General features: G+C 46.9%; 1 protein-coding gene across 5 annotated transcripts in view; it reads right to left on the bottom strand.

Moving 5' to 3' along the window:
- The window catches only part of Sec31 (secretory 31), a 238,353-nt gene that overhangs the window by 55,129 nt on the left and 163,293 nt on the right, over positions 1 to 19,931 (bottom strand). For all 5 annotated transcript variants that reach the window (XM_050195734.3, XM_050195737.3, XM_050195738.3 and 2 more), the window contains one exon: positions 13,617 to 13,696. In XM_050195734.3, coding sequence (XP_050051691.1) covers positions 13,617 to 13,696 — 80 coding nt within the window. The remainder of the gene's footprint in view (positions 1 to 13,616; positions 13,697 to 19,931) is intronic.

Here is a 19,931-nt window from a genome sequence, read left to right as displayed (position 1 = left end):
ACAAACGAAGCGATGCGTAAATGTTCGACTTCGGGAGCATGCGCTATCTCTTCAAGGGGTTGCGCCACTTCATCTGTCGGAGCATTGCAAGTTGTGCGGTTGTCGCCTCGAATTAAAAAGAAAACTAGTGTCATTTTTAAACACGCAAGCCAATTGACAAGGGAAATCGCCGAGGCTCACAATATAAAGATTAGGGACAAAGCATGTATCAGCAAACCGTCTATCACTTTTCATGACAAATAACTGTATTACCTATGTCAATTTTGATTTTGCGTCAGCTTGTTACAGTTGCCTGGATGCATCTCTGTGTCTCGTGCATGTCATGGTTATCAACTGGCACCTATATATATGTTAGACATATCTTCAATAAAATATCAGTTGAGAGTCAGCGCCGTGGTCGTCGTTTTATAACTTCTTTCAACCTTGTCTTGTGTTGCACTGTAACGAACCTTACAATGAGCCCCTTCAGAAGAAAGAAAAGGGGGTGAAGAGCAGGCAAGCTCTCAGATTACAATTTTGATAAGCAGCTCCTCCAGCAAGCCAATCAAGCCTTCTGGTAGCACATTGCTTTGTTTTGCTTTCTTTTTAACATTGGATTTATATTGCAAGTAATGAATTACTTTTTCGAGCATATTATACTCAAACACTTCATGTGGTATTGACATGTACCTTTTTTTTTAGTATAGTGTGGATACTTTCTCCTGAACACTGCTGTAAACACTAGAATTGGTTTCCATGCGCTCTGTTGAGACATGTGCATGGGCTGTCTGCAGTCAAAAAAGTTGCCTTTCTGCCCGAAAGGCAACTGCCTATCAATTGTGATAGCAAATTATTAGATAGCTATACATAGTAAGGATAGTAGTTTTATCATCCATATCAAGTTGTAAACACTCATTTACAAACTAAATTAACAAACATGGTGTCACGCTCACACAGACAAACAAACACATCTCAAGTGATGACCACGGACACTCGCTGTCAGAACGCTGCAGCAAGTAAGAGCGGCAGCAGCATCGAGCAAACTGACTTTCATGCTGCCTCTCGCTTCAATGCGAACAAAGCGACAAAAACACAGCGCACACGAAGCTATCACCTGTCAGCATACCTAGACTCTGCAGCCATCGCGGATTGTTGTCAAGAGAGGGCCCATGCAGCCATGCTCAGCCATGCCATAAGCAGCCGCCACCGGAGTAGTAATAGCTAAAATAATGTTTCAGTCTCTATAGCAGCTACAAAAATTAAGAATTTAGATAAGCTTGCCCATTTATGACAGGTGAAAGCAGCAATTCTTTCAATTTCTTCCTTATGAGTTCACAAATCTCACTGCCACATTAAACTTTGTTGTTGTGTAAACGGTTGCACACTAATCCCACTGCCGTTGTTCCTACACAGGCTGTTTCCCCGATGGCTGTTTGCCTTCATCAGGGCTACTCAATACAAGATCTACAATCCCAGCATCTGTAGTGGGAACAGCAGGAGGAATGGTTGTGCCAACAAGTGCAAAAGTACCAAAATTATCTGCAGGCTCTTGCCTGTGAATAATTTTGGTGGGGAAGATTGTGGTGCGGAAATGGCTGGGGAAGACCCATTTCATGTAAACTTCTGCAAAGGTTGCTGCAAACTTGCAGATCATCCTTTAGCTTGTAGCAGCGTGGCTATCACCTCCAGAGCAGGTGAAGAGAAAGACGGCTCACATGCAGGTAGCGTGAGAATAAAACATGCTGGAATGCTCGACCTGAGCGGCCACGGTAGCTGCCGTTCCTAAGATCCCGTGGCACCATGGCTGGCCGGCCTAAATAAACTGTGGCCACAGTGGCTACCTCTTCGCACCACCTCCCACAAGCTTTTATCGAAACGTATGCAAAACATATGAAGTCCAGTATGTGAAAGTATTCCTCTTGGCAACAGTCCTAACCATGAACGAGGAAGACAGTAGCACAAAGCATGTTTACACTGCACTCCATGTTAGCCTCACAGGCAATAAGCAGCCATTGAAGAATGCTGTTGCAGTAGAGCTTACCACCAGTTTCAATCACACCTTGATTCATAAGCTGCAAAATCATAGTGTTGACTAGTGAAAATTCCTAACCAGCTGCTTTTATATTTTCAATTTTTTCATGCTGGCAGTTGCCAAGAATGAATGGCACATTCAACTGTTCACACTAGACATTTCCGTTGAGAAGGTCACCACAGGCACATTTGTGGGCAGATTCACATTTTTAGAGTTCTTCAACCACTTGAGAAGGGCAACTTCCACTTCAGGGCACTTTGAACCCTAAACACTTTATTACCGCAAGCATAACTGGCCAGCTTGTGAAATCGGTAGTGTTTGCCTGAAGCTGCGAAGCATTCTGCACATTCAATTAGCACTTTGGGCAATGACAATGCAGAAATTCGAGGATAAAAATCATTAAGCATCCTTAATACTCTTTAACACTGTGAACACAAAGTCTGACATGCATATGCCTGAAATTGCTCTGCTGAAATGTTTATTATTAATGGATAACGAAAAAAATTTATGAAAAACCAACCCAGCTTACTACAGTAGAATCTTGTTCACATATTTTATAAAAAGCAGCGAGAAAAACGTACTAATCGGGAAAACGTATGATCCAAAGTAACTGAAAAAATGTTACAGACTTAACTATTGTTGACATCTACGTAATGCGAAGCGTCACACAAATTGTTGCGGCACGAGACGACGCGCGTTCAGCTGGTGGTGCTCCGGCGGCCTGAGACGTGTTTTGTTGTTTTTCTGTTGCATGGTGTTCTAAAAGCGATGGGAAACCGAAACGAAATCGAGCTGGTGGGCGACGCCGGAGGCCACTGTAGCAAAACATGATGGCCACATTGCGCCGCCTGCAGCCGGGAACGACGCCATGTTATAATTAGTGCGCAGCACGCTACCATGGCACTATGTGCCACACGCTGTAAAACAGATAGGCGAAGATGCTTATTGCAATAGGCTTGGCGGCGACAGCTGCGAATTAGGTGTGCGACAGCCCGGGCGGAGATTTGCTGGTACTGGAATAAGAAACTGTGCCGCGCCGTCATTTTCACATGACACGGGTGGCTATATAATGTTCTCGGTCGCTCGCGCCTTTTGCCTTTTCTTGTTCACATGGATCTAGTGGCCGGAAAACGTATACAATCGCAGTCTGCAGCAGGGAATGGCGCGATATGTTTCGGCTATCGCCTATTAAAAGCATGTGCTACACGACGGCTCGGAGCTTTGCGAGCGCTGTGTTCTCACTGCTCAGTTTGCGTTGAAGTGATAGACAGCGAGTGTCCGCGGTAACCAAGTATGAAGTGTTAATGTTTGCATGTGCGCATCGACACCATGCTAGGTAACTTAGATAGTAAGTGAATGTTTACAATGGGGCTTTCTACTCCGGTGGCAGCTGTGCATGGCATGGCCACGCGAGCCCTGCCTTGAATACGATCTGCTATGTGGACAGAGTAGGCGTCTAAGTGCACTGAGGGCCTACAGCATCGTGTGCGCTATAGCACCTATACGCTTGCATGTCACCTGCATTCACGAAGTGACACGTTACTGCAATTTTTTTTCTTAGAAGGGCTCTTCATGGAATTTATCCAGCATAGCCTTTGTACTCTTCAATATAAAGGACAGTGTTGATGCTGGAATGCAAACTATCTCTGCACTTTCAGACTTTGCTTGGAAGCTCTTTTTCACCTTGCGAGTCAAAATGATTTTCTGCTTGCGAGTCGGAAACTACTGCAATGATGTCGGTGAAAACATCTAAACCACAAGGAACCATGAATGTCCGAGTGAACCATCAGTGGATTTCTCAAAAAGAGGGGCCACACAACGAAGAAGTGTGCATGTTCCATGTTATCATGAAATATACACAATAAAGCTCAACTTGTAAATTTTTAAATGCTAAATTTTCAGGGAACATGCACTGGCACAGTAAATACTAATGCACCAAATGCACACACACGCCATAGGATGAAGCACCCAGGAGCTTTCATGGGTTTGTTGCCTGCGTCGTTTACACAACTTTCGTTTGGTGGCGTTGAAAAGTGATCGTCATCGCCTGCACAATCAGGAAGCTAACATTCAGAGGCACATGCACTGGCAAAGTAATTATTAATGCACTAAATGCACACACACGCCGTACGATGGGGCACGCAAGAGCGTTCATGGGTTTGTTGCCTGTGTCATTTCCAGAACTTTCTTTAGGTGGCGTTTAAAAGTGTGTAATGTAACACCTGTGTAATTAGGATGCTGTTCCTTCGCAATGCATTGGCAAAGAAGGGGCAGGAAGGGCTGGTTAAAGTGAAGAGTACATGCTGCTATTTGTGCCTCATCAAAAGGAATGGAAAGTGCCCATCTAGGCCACCTCCTGGGTACATTTACAGCATTTCTGGTTCTGAGTGTCTGCTGGTTCACTCTTTGTACTCAGTAGAAGCAGTAGAACCTTGTTGACATGTTCTCGTTGCACACGTTTTACTAGCGCCAACGTTTGCAATCGAGAACAGAAAAAATGATTCAATATAGTTACGTTCATTTTTTACCGGTTCATATGTTCCCGGAAAACACTATACTTTGGCACCAACATTCAGTACGTTGCCAAACTGCTATTGTACGATATGTTTTATGGCCACTAGATCCCGTGTTAACAACAAAATGCGCAAGGCACGTGGAATCGAGAACAGTACAGTCGAACCTTGATATATCGAACAGCACGGTGATCGCAAAATAGTTCGATATAGCCAGAATTCGATATATAAAATCACGCAGAAAACGCGTCAGAAACTAGTGCAAATCAATCAATCAACCAATCGTGGCGCAATAGATACTCACATGAAGCTTCAAACAAAGTATTTATTTAGTTCGCTAAAATTACTGAAGCAGCGTAGCCTGCTTCATATTAGCAACCGCGTGCTTGACCACGGCGTCCTCAACATAGTCCAAACGGTCCACAAGAGACAGTCCAGTGCCTTCTATTGCGCCGCAGTAGCGGCGTACAACAGCCAAAGCAGCTACAGCCTCAGTTGCAGTCGGGAGCGGGGCAACATCAGCGCTTGCTGGATCAGCCTCGGCAGCGTCTTCGTTTGGCCGCTCAGCAGTCACTTCTGCCGCGATCTCCACGTCTGTTAACTCCGCCACTGTTTCGGTGCTGTCGTCACCGCCAACGAAGTCCGCAATGCACATGATGTGTGGCTCAGCACGGACAAAGCGCTCCAACTGGCTCCACGGCCGCCTCGCCGTGCGCGCGTGATCGAGGTGGCCGTGCTGGCTCCAAGCCGCCGTGTGTGTACGCCGCTACGTTCAAATGGCGCCCTCGGCGCAACCGATGTGGGCAGCTGTCGTACGCAGCAGTCTGGAACGCCGATCGCGCCGCCGCTATCTTCGAGAGTGTTGCGGGAAAGCTCGCCTCCTGTCAACAGAGCGCACTTCGTCTGGGGCGGCGGAGTTAGATATATCCATTTTACATCCAGCCCCGTTCGAAATAAAGAATTAAAAATGCATGCGATTTTCCATGTGATATAGAAATTGTTCGATATACGCAATAATTCGATATATCCGTGTTCGATATATCGAGGTTTGACTGTATGTAGCTGCCCACAGCGGCAGCTTTACCGCAATACTCGCCTGCCCGTCTCACATGAAATTGGCGACGTGCACTCAATATCTCATTTTGGTCATCTTCTTGAGGTCATCTCTCTCTTCTCCAGGGTCATTGCACGCGGCATTCATAGCTATGACCGTCAATCCTACTGCGATAAGCATATTCGCCTACCTGTTTCAGAACGCATGGTGCCGTTGGGAACGTAGCGCATGCTTTTAACAGGTGATAACCAAAACATGGTACCATTTCCTGCTGCAGACTGCAATCGTGTATGTTTACCGGCCGCTAGATCACATGTGAACAAGAAAAGGCGCAAGGCGTGCGCAATTGAGACCAGTATATAGCCGCCCGTCTCACGTGAAAACATCGGCGTGCACAGTTTCTTATTCTGGTACCAGCAAATCTCCGCCCGGGTTGTTGCACGCCACATTCACAGCTATCCCTGCCAAACCTATTGCCATAAGCATTCTCACCCATCCATTTTACAGCACGTGGTGTGTAGTGCCATCGGTAGCATACCACACACTTTTGGTATACGATAATCGAAACGCGCCGCCGTTCCCTGCTGCAGGCAGCGCAATGTCGGCATCATGTTTTGCTTCGGCGGCATGAGGCGTCGCCCATCAGCCCAATTTCGTTTCGGTTTTCCGTCGCCCTCTTAAAACACCACGCAAAAGGAAAACAACAGAATGTGTCACGGGCCAGTGGAGCACCACCAGCTCGCCGTGCGTTGGCGTCTCGTGCCGCAATGATCCGGCAACACTTCGCATTGCGTAGATGTCAAAAATGCAGTCAAATCTCATTAATTCAAACATGCTTCCTTCAAACTTCCAGTTTATTCGAAATGATGCCGTGGTTCCGTCAAAGTTCTGTGCATTCCAATAGGTGAAAACGCCTTGTGATTCGAACCCACAAGCATTTGCGATGGTTAATTCGAACACACCGCACTCCGACAATGCTCTGAGCAGCGCGCTAAATTACGCAGCGGTGCCTCTAACCAGCATTGACCTGAACCCGCCATAGAGGAAAGGCTTAGGAGAAACCCCTCAACGCCACGCGTGAAACAAGAAAAAAAGACCGTGACGGAAATTTTACCCTCTCTCAAATGGCAAAGTCGCTGTTTCTGCATCGCGCCGTAATACCCCAGCCACATTAGTGGCAAAATGCGCGCCGCGGGAGGTATCGGACATGGGTCGATTTTTGATGGCTTGCCGCAGCAGTGAGCGAGCTGCAAGTGGAGGAGACCAATAAGAGTGGCCCCTACAGTGCCGTACGCACAGGAAACTGGTATCATGTGAACCTGCCCGACCGCTCTATTCGTACTCGCATCTGGTTCAGCCGGACCGCTTGTTTATCACTATCGTCTGCTCACGTTAGCTCTCACTCGAGCTTGTTTTGGTTGGCTTGGTTGGTCTCGTTCGCGCTTGTTTTTTTACAATGGCGCGTCTAAACCGAGAAGTTGCGATGGAAAGGTTGTTGGAGACAGTGTGCCATATCCAATTCTGTACAACAAAACAGTCCCTGAATACAAGGACGCAAAGGCGACACCCAGTACCTCATTCTCCTCGTCTTTTGAATGCGGCGACGCCGTAACAGTAGGGAGCACACATTATTATGATACATGGTAACGACTTCGTCATCTTGATAAGGCATGACTCACGTTAAGAATGCAGGAAGAAAAAGGTAAACACAGCGCTGATCTGTTGACAGACGAAGGAAAAAACGCGCACACACAGAGGGAAGCAGCAGCGGAGGCCCAGTCCTGGCCTCGACAACTCCACTGCTTCAGTGGCAGTAGGTGGCAGAGGTAATTAGTGCCATCCAGCACGCTGGCGGGAAAGCAAATCCATTTCCCTCCCACCCTTCCTTGCAACTACGCTCCCTTCGCCCTCCCTCTGAACTCCCTCGTAACTCCCTCATCTTTGACGGTCTCCGTGCAATCTAGCCTCCATGCCGGCGGCGCCCGCCCTGCTGGCCCAGTGCCAGCTTAGCCCGCTCCTGGAAGTTTCGTTTTGTGCCGTTATCGGGATGCGAGTGTTAGCCGGCGCGGGCAGTTTCGTGGTCCTCGCTGGCTGTATGCTTGCGCGCCACGGTATTTCATGACTTGCACCATTCATGCATCGTGCTATGGCAGACAAATACTTCGAAAACAAGTCCTTCTTTTAATTTGAACTTCTTTTAATTCACAAAATTTTCGGGCCCCTTGAAGTTCATCGAGATTTGACTGTAGTTGAGTCCGTTAAATTTTTTTTAGTTACTTTGGACCGTACGTTTTCCCAGTTAGTACGTTTTTTTCTCGTGGTTTTTTTCCCAATACGTATGAACAACATTCTACTGTTTTGGCTAGCATGGACAATCTGTCTCGTGCAGCACGTCGCAAACAGAGCAAAATGTTCCACGACTGCCTCGCTAATTGGGAGATTGCGAGAGGCGGCACGTGGGTGATGAGAGTGCGCAATTTGCACCAGCCACTGCCGACAGACCTCCATTCATGCAGCACTTCGTTTCCATACAGACGACGCGTGCTACTCTGGTGCCGTTGCCACCGCAAAGCCCATCTTGCCACAACACTACGCTTTTCTTCTCACAGTTTCGTCATATCCGCCTCTTCCGCTTTCTCTCTCATGGTTCTGAGGCACCCTCCTCCTCAACTTTCACCTTCCGCTGCATTCAGTGTTTGCTTTCATCCTTGGCTGTGTTCATTCACTTGGTTACGAGGGACAACGCCTACGCTTGCCGCAGGAATGGGTGCATAAGAGCAGCGCTCTAATACATGAATTTGGATCAGGACCACGTGAAACTCCAAATGAAGTGATACAGTAGTACAGTGCAGTCCACTTATAACGATATCGAGAAAGACGAAAAATATGATCGTTATAACCGATGATTGCTATATCTGGACTGCAGCTATTAAAAAAAAAAAAACGCGGAACATACCTTTGAAGCTTCAAATTCGCTACTTGCTTTAAAGAATAGATGATGTAGAAAGTAGGCCGTGAAAAACAAACTTTATTTCTAGCGCCAATGACCGTGTCAAGGGTTAGGCGCGCCGAAATAGTCCGAAATCGCACTTGCTGTTGCGGCAGTTTCAGCTCCACAACCGCAGTGTGCATGGATTCCAGCTGCTGCGCGAACACTGGCGGCAATCCTTTAGCATGCATAAAATCAATTAAGGAGTCGATCGACGACAGTGCACTTTGCGTGGACATCGAGGTCGGGTCAAGGAGCCACTGTCTATCTCGTTTTCACTGTCGCTGCTGCCGTCGCCACCGTCGCACAACTTTGCCGTCTGTCGAGACAGCACATCGGCGATCGCCTCGTCGGTGACCTCATCGCAGAACGAGGCAGCACTGTCTGCAGTCAAAAACTTCACCATCGACGCACCACCTGTGTCACCAGTAGGAACGAGCTCCCAGAACTCGGTTATGTCAGCGGCTTCCACCGTGTTGGTCTTAGTGGGTTGGGGAAGTTCGTCCTTACGCACAAAGCCCGCATTTTTGAAGAAATTGGTGATGAACCACTGGTAAAGCGCCTCTTTAACATTGGCGTACAAAGGGTCTCTAAACCCTTTTCCGCTGATCGGCATCGCCGCTGATAGCTCCTGCCTTCACAATCGCGGTGCTCCCGGTTTTCAAGATGGTTGATATCGTTAACTGGGCGAGCTCATACTTCTTCACAAGGGCGCTCACCTGAAGCCGCATCGAGAGTCCTGCAAAATATCCATCTTCGTGTCAAGCGACACAGTTCCAGTAGGTCGTGGACACAGCTTTGGGCTTTGTCGGCGCCATCTTCGAACTGGGTTGAACCGTTGGTTGCACTATAGAGGCTAGAAGGTTTAGCCTCTATAGTTGCACGCTGCTTCGGTGGCGTCAGCCTCCTATCGCGAGAGAGAGAGAGACGCGGGACGGGCGCCACCGCGCCGCTTTGCTTGTCGTTTTTTTTCTCTCTCTATCTTTCGGAGCGACTGTGGCCGACGCGCATGAAGCAGCTAGCGCCATCTTGTGGCGCGCTGCGCCTACTCAGCTATTCTCCGGTGCGCCGGGGCGGGGCGGGACGCGCTACGCGGTAATGGCGGCAGATACGAACTTACGGAGGTAAACATCGCCTCGTCTTGACATCGTTCGTTTCAGGGAACTAAGCAACGCAAATGTTACGATTATTTGGCACGGAAAACGCCGTCCAGACGGCAAAATTTTGATCGTTATATCCGATATGCGGTGAATAACCTATCGTTGTAAATGGTTTTTTTCCCCATAGACCTAATGCATAAAATGACACTCTCATGTCGACCCATCGTTATAACCGATATATCGTTATACAGTCGAACCCGGCTATATCGAACTCGCCAAAGAACGCCTATCAGTTCGATATAGAGCATAATTCGATATAAGCCTGCTAAATAATTGGATGCCATAAAAGCACATACCATTTATAATATCACTTTTATTGATGAAACTAGCTTAGTTTCGCACGAAATAGTCCTGCATTTTCTTCTGCTTGGGCGATTTCGCTGCGTGCGAGGCACGCACTTTTCCACTTCGTTTAAGGAGTCGGAGCAGCTGAGGCCGCAACATTCCGCATTCGCGCAGAAGCACCGGACTAGTGCGAGCGCACCAATCACTTCGGAGGATGTGGGCCAAAGACGGTCGTTGCTTTCGTCGTTGTGCCCATTTTCACTTGTGCTCGGCACGATGTCGGCAATGTAGTCTTCGTTTGAGGGCTCTCCCGTGGCCGCGACACCATCATTTGCGCTCACAAACTCGTCCACCGTTGATTCGTCAACAGCTTCCGCAAATTCTGACAGCTCGCTCCAAACTTCGGCAACAACGGCAACGGCTTCGTCGCAATAATCAGAATTTACAGTCATCACCGAGCACGCGGAAGTCGGTACGGCTGAAGCTATTTTGGATGAACCGCTCGTACACGGCCGTGCGTACGCGTCGGGCACTACGGGCACCGGGTCGCGAGTTAGGCCGCTTTAGCCCTAATTTCCTCCTTCAAAATCGTGCCGAGAGTGCACCTCGGAATCTTGTACGTTGCGGGGACATCCGACTTGTCACCGCGTTCGACCCGATTTACGATTTCGAGCTTCACGGCGAAAGGCGAATTCTGCCGCTTCATCACGGCAACACTGCGGGAGAAGGCGCACACAATGAATCAGATAAGCAGCGAGACAACTCGCACTTTCGCCATCTTGCACGACGAGAGCACAAGAGCCTCTGATTGGCTGTCTGAGCAAGCGCTGCGGGCGGGCGGGCCAGGATCATTTTTTGTAGGGGGGTGTCGGCGGCTTCGAGGTAGCGCGGTCACGTAGGGAGAGCGGTTGGATGGAGCCGCGCCGCCGGGTTTTCCCGACACCACGAGGGAAAGCCAACTTCCGGGGGCACTTTCCGCCGCTTGACGTTCGATATATCGGGAGTCGCTACTAGTTTTGTTCGATGTAAGCGTAATTTTTGCTATATATACTCATTGTAACTATACTGTGTCCAGAAATTGTTCGATATATGGAATAATTCGATGTAAACGAGTTCGATATAGTCGGGTTCGACTGTATGTGGTATCGTTATAAGTGGACTGCACTGTACCGCACTAATATGTTCCTTGTTCATACGTTTTCCCAGGTATAGCATCGCTAAAGCCCCGTTCCAGCAAAAGGCTCATAGACGTCTGTTTTACTTTAATACGACGTTGTTCCCGCAATGTTCCCAGGTAATAAGTAGCAACATTAGTGTACAACTACAAGAATAATATCAAGTGCACAGTCTATAATGGAAGAAATCTAAAAGAAATATGTCAATGGCTCTAACACCCCAGCTGCACACTTCCAACCACCCCCAACTTGAACTTTTGACCGGTCACGATCTTGGCGAGTATAGTCTTGGCAGAAATTTACGAAGTTTTGGCCACCTTACAGCATGCCATCATACATAGTCGAACTTTGCCTATACAACAGAGTGCAAATTTGGCCACAGAAACGAGCAAAAATAGCAATATTTTGGTTTCACGTTGCTGGCATTTTACTGGCTCCTCTTCAAAACCGAAACTAACGAAGCCTAGTCGATCCAGTAGTCACCAATCGCACCCAAACTGCAGGCCAACCCAGCCCAAGCTGCTAAGCATTGAAAAGCTGCATTGGCTGCATTTGCTGCATGTTGTGAGAGTGCCATGCGTACAACATTCATTCACTTGGGTTAAATAATGACACAATCCTGGGCGACTTCTTCAAGCCTTTTCAATTGCCACCAACTCCAGCCTCAATGCCTGCACCGACAAGGACAGTGATTATCATACTTTTCTGTACATAACTCGCACCCTAAATTACAATAGCCTGGAGCAAAAACTAGAACGGTCACATCTTTGCAAAAACGGTCTCCATTCATGGATGCATGACTCATTCCCGTTGTACCTTCAGCCAGCAGCTGTGTTCCCCCCTCTCTTCAGCAAGGCTGATAATATTCAGCTTCTGCTGCGCTGTAAAGGGTGGCCACTGAGTGCAGCTCATCGTGATCAGAGTTCTAGTTCGCCGGCGCCGCACGCACTACCACTATCATGTGCAATGACTATCAAACGCAAAATGGCGACTCGTAAAGAGAAGCAGAATGGGTGACCATGAAGGAGGGGAGCAAGGAGCTTCAACACGCAGGGGTGGGGCTCCCTAAGAGATAACGAAACTTTGAATGGCGGAGGACTTTGCCATGAGGTATGGCTTCATGGCAGTGAGCGCCACGCTGCCGCGAAATCACACCTCATGGCAAATTGCCATTTAGCTCGCACCCTGACTAATGTTAAATTTCTTGAATTTTTGATGCAGGTCATACATACAAAAATACAGTAAATGAGGGAAGCCCCAGACAATGACTGGTCATGTTGCCAGGGGATTAAGTTTCGGAGCATGCACTGACTGCATGTTCGTCTATCTGTAATGCCAGCATAACAATGGTCAATATAGAGACTGACCAGGTCGCAAGCAAGCGTATGTACACACAGCAACGCGTAGACAAATTGGGGCCGTATTCTTGCACGATCACTTTTGAACATACTACTTTCAGTTTCATAGCACCGGATATGTCGATGGGCAGCAGCAATCCTGGAATTGTGATATGTCAGCATGCTTGGGACTTTGCCCAGAATTCTATTGCTTGTATATACTGATGCGCCTGGTACTAGTCATGCGAAATTGTGCGGAAGTGAAGGTATCCTTGAAAGTGATTATCCAAGAATATTACACATCTTTTCCGGCCGCTTATGAAATAAGTCACTCATTTTCAGTCGAATCTTGTGCTTCGACTCCCAATCATCCGGACTTTAAGGTTGTCCCTACATGTCAATGAGCTGTAGGCGACTGTAAATCCTTTAGCGGCTGAGCCGTGCCCGTGTCCTTGTTATAACCCTTCAACACCCAAATAGTTCCAGAAAAACATACCAAATATCCCAACTTTTTTATGTAGCCATGAATTTTTACATGTCATTTCTGGTTCTAGAAATATATCACTCGAATCTCTATACTTCATTACATGTTTCTTCAAGACTTCTACCACTCTATAGCGTTGAAAATTGAATCCGAAGACAATTACAGACTTAACTCGTCTTTGGGAGTGGGAGCAGCACAACATCAGACTGCATGAATTTGACTCGTCATTAGCGATATTGGTACAGCCTCCCATGACAAGTGCAGCTTGAGACTGGTGGTTAAAGGGTTAATATGTAACAGCATGTATTTGTGAATTTAAGAGCATGTTCGCGCAATATGTTTCCTGGGTATTACATTTTCTTCTCACAGTCCTGTGGAAAACAAGCAAATTAGCGTGGTTCGACTGTAATACAATAACGAAATCTTTTCACAAGAAAATGTAGGTACTACATTCTTCAATTCTCTTTAAATGCTCGCTCTCTCTCTCCCTCTCTGTGTGTGTGTGTGTATGTATATATATATATATATATATATATATATATGTGTGTGTGTGTGTGCACAACAAAGAATGTCTAAAAGATTTCTTGGGGTTTTTGTGATTAGCTTACCTGCTGATACTCCATAAACACTTGTGTACTGCGGCGTAGTGGAGTGCGCTAATGTATAGGTAGAATTTTGGTCTTCAAATCTGGAAAACAGAAGTGTAAAAGCAAAAGAAATATAAAGCATCAGTCAGTACTGAACCAAAAGATTGTAATGAAAACAGCAGTCCCATAACACAATTGACAATTACTAACCAATTTGTTTGTTGCACACAATAGCCTGCACTTTTTCCCAGTAGTGCCATTGAGCCAAAATACTGCACTTGCACAATTCTAACAGGGCCCAGAATCTAACATGCGCCAAATTTTTGCAGGTTTAAGGTAAGAATATAAAAATGCACCTGAATGTAACACGCACACGATTTATAAGAGAAAAAAAATATAGCATGTCCCTACATTGGGGGTCAGCAAGCAAGCAGAATTTACTTTTCCCAGAGAGAAAATATATTTAAAAATGTGTTTTCATAATGAAAGCAGTGCAATGTCATCGCTACTTGCACTTTACTGCAATATTGCAAGCACACAAGGCGGTACTCCTGGGCGATCACATTTAGAGATACTGCTACAGCTGAACCTCGCAATAACGAAATTGACAGCGAACGTGACAAAATTCGCTTCCGTGTAAATTTCATTGTTGTGAAAAGAGGCAGTGCAGATAGATAATGCATCACAGAACAAAACTTTACTGTTGAAATTCCGTTAGCCCACTTTGCCAAGCTTTGCTCGAGGATATAGAACCACATTGCCAACAGTACAAAGTGCGCCACATGTGTCGATCAGCAGTGGCAGTACTGCCGTGGAGCAGTATTCTCATTCAATTGCTTTCAGAGATATGATCACTTTTGCAAGATTTTGCATAACTGACGCAGAGCAACAGCGCATGCAGCAGCATTTCTCAAGCGCACGCTGTCGCCTGTAAGCGCCGTTGCGTCCGGTGCGAGTGTAAAAGTGATCATATCTCGTGTACCCCAAGGCGAACGATCGAGATGATGGCCCTTTTGCACAACTCTATGTCCGGCGTGGAATGCGCACGCAGTCCTTGTTGGGTGGCACCAAAAGCAGCATTCTTGACGCAAGGGGTACGTATTCCCGGACGATCGCTAAATCACGGCCCGATGTGTGGCACTCCATGCTGCGACCGCCATCTCAAGTGCGATAAACAATTCCATGTCGGTGGAAGTGGATTTCCTTGTTTTTACTGCATTTTTCTACCCGAAGCGCACATTACGCAGCACACTGCCATCATTGGCGATTGTTGTTTGAAACGTGCGTTCAGTTTGTGTTAAGTTTTCCCTCACGGGATTGGCCTAGACTGCGCCGGGTCGTCAGTCGCGGGGAACGCAAACTGAACATGCGTTTCGAACAATGATTTAGAATGCCGCCTAGTAGAGGTGCAAAAACCGTCGTCACCTGTTGGTAGCAACATGCGTGCCGCTTCAAACGGGCGATCAACAAACAAGATGGCAGCCATGACATGTTTCCAACACACGTGATCGATTTTGGCACTTCGTTGTTCTTGTAAACAAAAATGTCAGCGCCTACACAAGTGTAATGTGGTATTTTACGCAATTTTAGTGCAAAACAATCACATTTAAGCAAACTTTGGAGCCTGCTAGCCCTACGCGAGTAGATAATATGCGGGGCTACGTTCCAGCAAATTTCGTTGATGCGGGATTGTAGTACAGCTTCATTTCATTGCGAAGAGGTATAAGATGCATTGAATCCTAGGGCATTCGCCAGGGATATGAAAATATTTTGTTGACGCGAGAATTTCGTTGTCGCGGGATTTCATTATCACAGGTTTCGACTGTATCGCATTCTCGAGATTTCACGTGAATCTGCGTCGTACTTGTGAAAATATGTGGCCAATAAGATTCTTGGCAGTTTGTGCAGATAGCAAGCATGGCACAACGTCAAAAACGCTGGTGGCAGTATACGCCGATGTGTGCCATGCCGAGTGACGTGAAATCTTGCAGAAATGAAAGTGAAAGTGATTGTAGTCTAGCACAAAATAAACCCACAGCAACCTTCAAGAAAATGTGCTCTGCTGCCATCTCGTGATGGTGATGATGCTACATCTAATGGTTCTGTTGGTAGGCTGTTGCGAACTGTGCTAATGAGGTTTTGGTTTCATATCCAATTGTGACACGCCAGTCATTTTCGGACCCATCTATTTTGAAAAAAAGGTGCGCGTTAGATTTGTGTAAATACAGTATAATGATGACCAATATTTTGGATGCAATATGATATTTTACTTAAATACAGTAGAACCACATTGATACGTTCCCGTTATGTATGTTTCTCTGGCACCAACATTCACAATCAAGAACACAAAGAAATGAGACAATAGAGTTACGCTCATTATTTACTGGTTCATATGTTCCCGGAAAACATAATTTTTCGGCACCAACGTTCAGTACGTTGCCAAACTGCGATCGTATGATACAGTTTCCGGCTGCTAGATCCCATGAAAACCAGAAAATGCGCAAGGCGCGCGCGTGCGATGAAGAACAGTACATAGCTGCCCACCGCGGCAGCTTCACCACAATACTCGCCTACCCGTCTCACGTGAAAATGCCGGCGTGCACTCAGTTTCTCATTTCGGTACCAGCAAATCATCTCCGGGGTTGTTGCACGCGGCATTCACAGCTATCACCGCCAATCCTATTTCCATAAGCACCTTTGCCTATCTGTTTCACAGCGCGTGGTGCCGTTGGAAGCGTAACACACGATTTTAATAGGCAATAACTGAAACATGCCACCGTTCCCTGCTGCAGACTATGATAGTATACGTTGTCTGGCCTCTGGATCCCATGTCAACAAGACGTGAGGCGTGCGTGATCGAGAACAGTACATAGCCGCCCGTCTCACATGAAAGCGATAATGCACACAGTTTCTTATTCCGGTACCAGCAGTGCGAAGTGCCATGGGCAGCAGACTGCACGCTTTTAGTAGGTGATAATCCAAACGCGACGCCATTCCCTGCTGCAGGCGGTGCAATGTGGGCATCACGTTTCACTTCAGCGACATCCAGCATCACCCACCAACTCGATTTCGCTTTGCTTTACTGTCCAGCTTTTCACGACCAGCTCAATGTGTGTTGGCATGTCGTGCCGCAACGATTTATGCGACGCGTCGCATTATGCAGACGTCAACAATATTTGAGTCTCAAATTTGTTTTAGTCACTTCGGATTGTACGTTTTCCCAGTTAGTACATTCTTTCTCGTGGTTTGCCAATACGTATGAACGAGGTTCTACTTATTTATGAAATAATTTGTATGTGCTGCATTGTAAATACAGTTTCTGTGGTCAAAATTGGCCATGGTTCAGTTTTTTTCGACCATCCTCGCTTTTATTGTTCAGCTTTGCTTAGAGTGCCATTTGCAGGCTTGCGCAAAAACTATTCAATATTCACTTTGGTTCAATTTTGAGTATTTAGAAATTTAAAAGTATTTGGAATTAAAGCATATATATTTGAAAACATGCATCATCGTCACTTTCGGTCAGCAGGTCACACTGCCATTGACATGGGCGGCTCTTGCAAGACAAACCAAAGACGAATTCGTTTAAAAGTTGCCAACCGATTTTGTGGACCTGCTTGATAATTTGAACCTCCCCACGGCACCGTCACCTTTTCTAGTAAACCAATGTGTGACAGCGACCGAAATTTTGAATACTATATGCATCCTAGCTTGATTTTTCTGACATTATCAGCGCGCACTATGTCAGAAGAATGGCAGCGTTGCCCACCGTGCTCGCACTTTTGTTGGGTTTGGGAGGTGTGACAAGATGGTTTCTCGGTTTGCCGAGAGCCATGCATGCGCTGCAAACAGATCTGCGTCAACCAGCACCAAACTAGCCTTGGTAGCCTGACACCACATAAAGCAGAGCTATTTAGGCCTAAGAGCCAAGACAGTGTGGTCATGACAAAAATTTGCTGCTGATCGACATGATGGCAAACAGGCGAGAAGTTTACTGCTTCGCTAATATGTTTGTACAAGTGGCTCATCAACAATCAGACCTGATATCGCGTGTGCCGGCTAAACAGAGGGCCAAAGTCAGGTCCATGGCTGACTAGATGACAAGTACAGTGAGCATGCCGACCAATTTTATCTGTGCACTTCCAGCTATTTTGCAAATTTTTTCATTGGTACAGGTTACGCGAGACACATGGTAATACAGTCGAAACCTGCGATTACAAAACACTGCAACTACAAAATTCTCATGCCAACGAAATATTTTCGTATCCCCGGCGAACACCATAAGATTCAATGCAGAAGCATAGCATATCTGCTATGCTTCAGCATGCTGTGCTTTGTTTTGTTTTTTAGTTCAGCCACTGTACAGTCGTCTTACGTTTATTTTTGAGTTGTTCCCATTGTACTTCACAGTTCTTTGTTACATTGCCCCCCTTACTCAATGCCCAACAGGGCCTGTAAGGTGTTTTCTAAATAAATAAATTTCGTACCTCTCGGCAATGAAATGTTGCTGTACTACGATCCCGCATCACTGAAATTCGCTGGAATGCAACCTCGCATATTACTTACACGCAGGAGGCTAGCAGGCTCCAACATGTGCTCAAATGCTATTGCTTTGCACTAAAATTCTGTAAAATACCACATTACACTTGCATGGGTACTGCCACTTTTATTTACAAAAAACAACCAAGTGCCGAAAGTGATCGCGCTGGAAATGCGTCACGACCGCCATCGTTGACTGCCCGTTTGAAGCTGTTGCTACCAACATGTGACGACGGTTTTTGCAAACATAGCAGTGCATAGTGAGAACAATGCAGCAATACAAGGAAATCCACATTCCAATGACATGGAATAATTTATGCTGCTTGAGATGGCAGTCACAGCATAGAGTGCCATGCATCGGGCCGTGACTGAGCAATTGTCCAGGAATATGCATTCCTTGTTTCATGAACGCTGGTTTCGGTGCCACTTGACCGACATCACATTGTAAGATTTGGCAGTCGTAGCTGTCGGAAGGAGCTTGACTCTTCTTCGGGACTTAGGACAGCAGGATTTATTTACATATTAACATTTTGAACAAGACATACATCGACAGTCTAGCGTGACTCCCAAATGGGGCCCACAAGACAACGCATACAGCAAAAAGCTTATGAGCACACAGCTCACGAGTACATTTCGAGCATGACAACGAGCACGCAGCTCACTAGTACATTTCTAGCATGACAGCGAGCACGACGACGAGCACGCTCTAGCAGCCGGCAATCGCTGCTTATAAACACTCCACTTGACGTCAGAGTTCGACGTCATTGAAGATGACCCGCCCTTTTGGAGGAGGCGGGCTCACATACACGTGTTGCACAGGTTTCAGTGTTGCACAGGTTTCAGTGCCGCACAGGTTTCAGCGGTCCGGAGCCGACGTCAGAGGGGCTTCGTAGAACTCTGAGCCGTCCCTGTTGACGCGGCCGGATAGCACATTGTCTGGTTTCTCGAAAAGCTCATGGGGAGGTTCCGCCAATTACCTCCCCTCGAGAACTCCCCTGAGCTGACCCCACGCCACATGGCTGCTGGTTATCCGCAGTTCTCTGAAGTGCGCCCCGTCCGGTTGGATTGGAACACGTGCAGCGGGCTGAAATAGCTGCAGGCCGATCTTAACAGCTCCTCCATGGCCCGGAAAATCTCGCCTGGCCAGTGCTGGTAACAGCTGGGCAGGAAGAGAATGGCTGGCGAGCAAGACGATGGCTTTGCTCTCTGCAACCCCTGGGCACTTGGAATGCCTTCAACCATCTCACAACAACTGGCACAGAAGAGTCGACCCAGCAACACAATACCGCTCAGCGCTCAAACGCCCGGAATCAGCTGTTAACCCACCAGGCTTCCTATCAAAATTTCAGTGCAAGTCACTCAACTGGGAATCCCCAAATTTTGCCCCAAAATTTCGTGCCGCCAAAGCGAGCGTTCACGTTCCTCTTGAGTTCGACCAAACCCGATCGTCGTGCTGCACAAGAGTAAAGGTTTACGCAGAATTAAACCGAAGGGTCTCAAACACCAATACCCAAACATAACTTAAGCAGCCTAACTTTACGAACAGCCTGTTCTTATCCTATCACAGTGGCGTACTTATCTCATGTACTGCCGCCACTGAACCGTCTGGCCAACTCCACAGGTACGTAAATACAATCGCACTAGCTTTGTGGTCCCTATTCCGAACACGGGCTTGCGTCATACACAAAGTCTTCATCACGCTTACTCACATTTGTTACTTTAGTCCATACAGGACATGTTCCTTAAACGAACAACCAACCTTGCGTAACTTACGGAACACAGAGGAACCTTTAAACAAAT

Source organism: Dermacentor andersoni, chromosome 1 (assembly GCF_023375885.2).
Source record: "Dermacentor andersoni chromosome 1, qqDerAnde1_hic_scaffold, whole genome shotgun sequence".
Classification (NCBI taxonomy): domain Eukaryota; kingdom Metazoa; phylum Arthropoda; class Arachnida; order Ixodida; family Ixodidae; genus Dermacentor; species Dermacentor andersoni.
The sequence above is the reverse complement of the archived record's forward strand: the minus strand, read 5'-3'. Positions and strand labels throughout refer to the sequence as shown.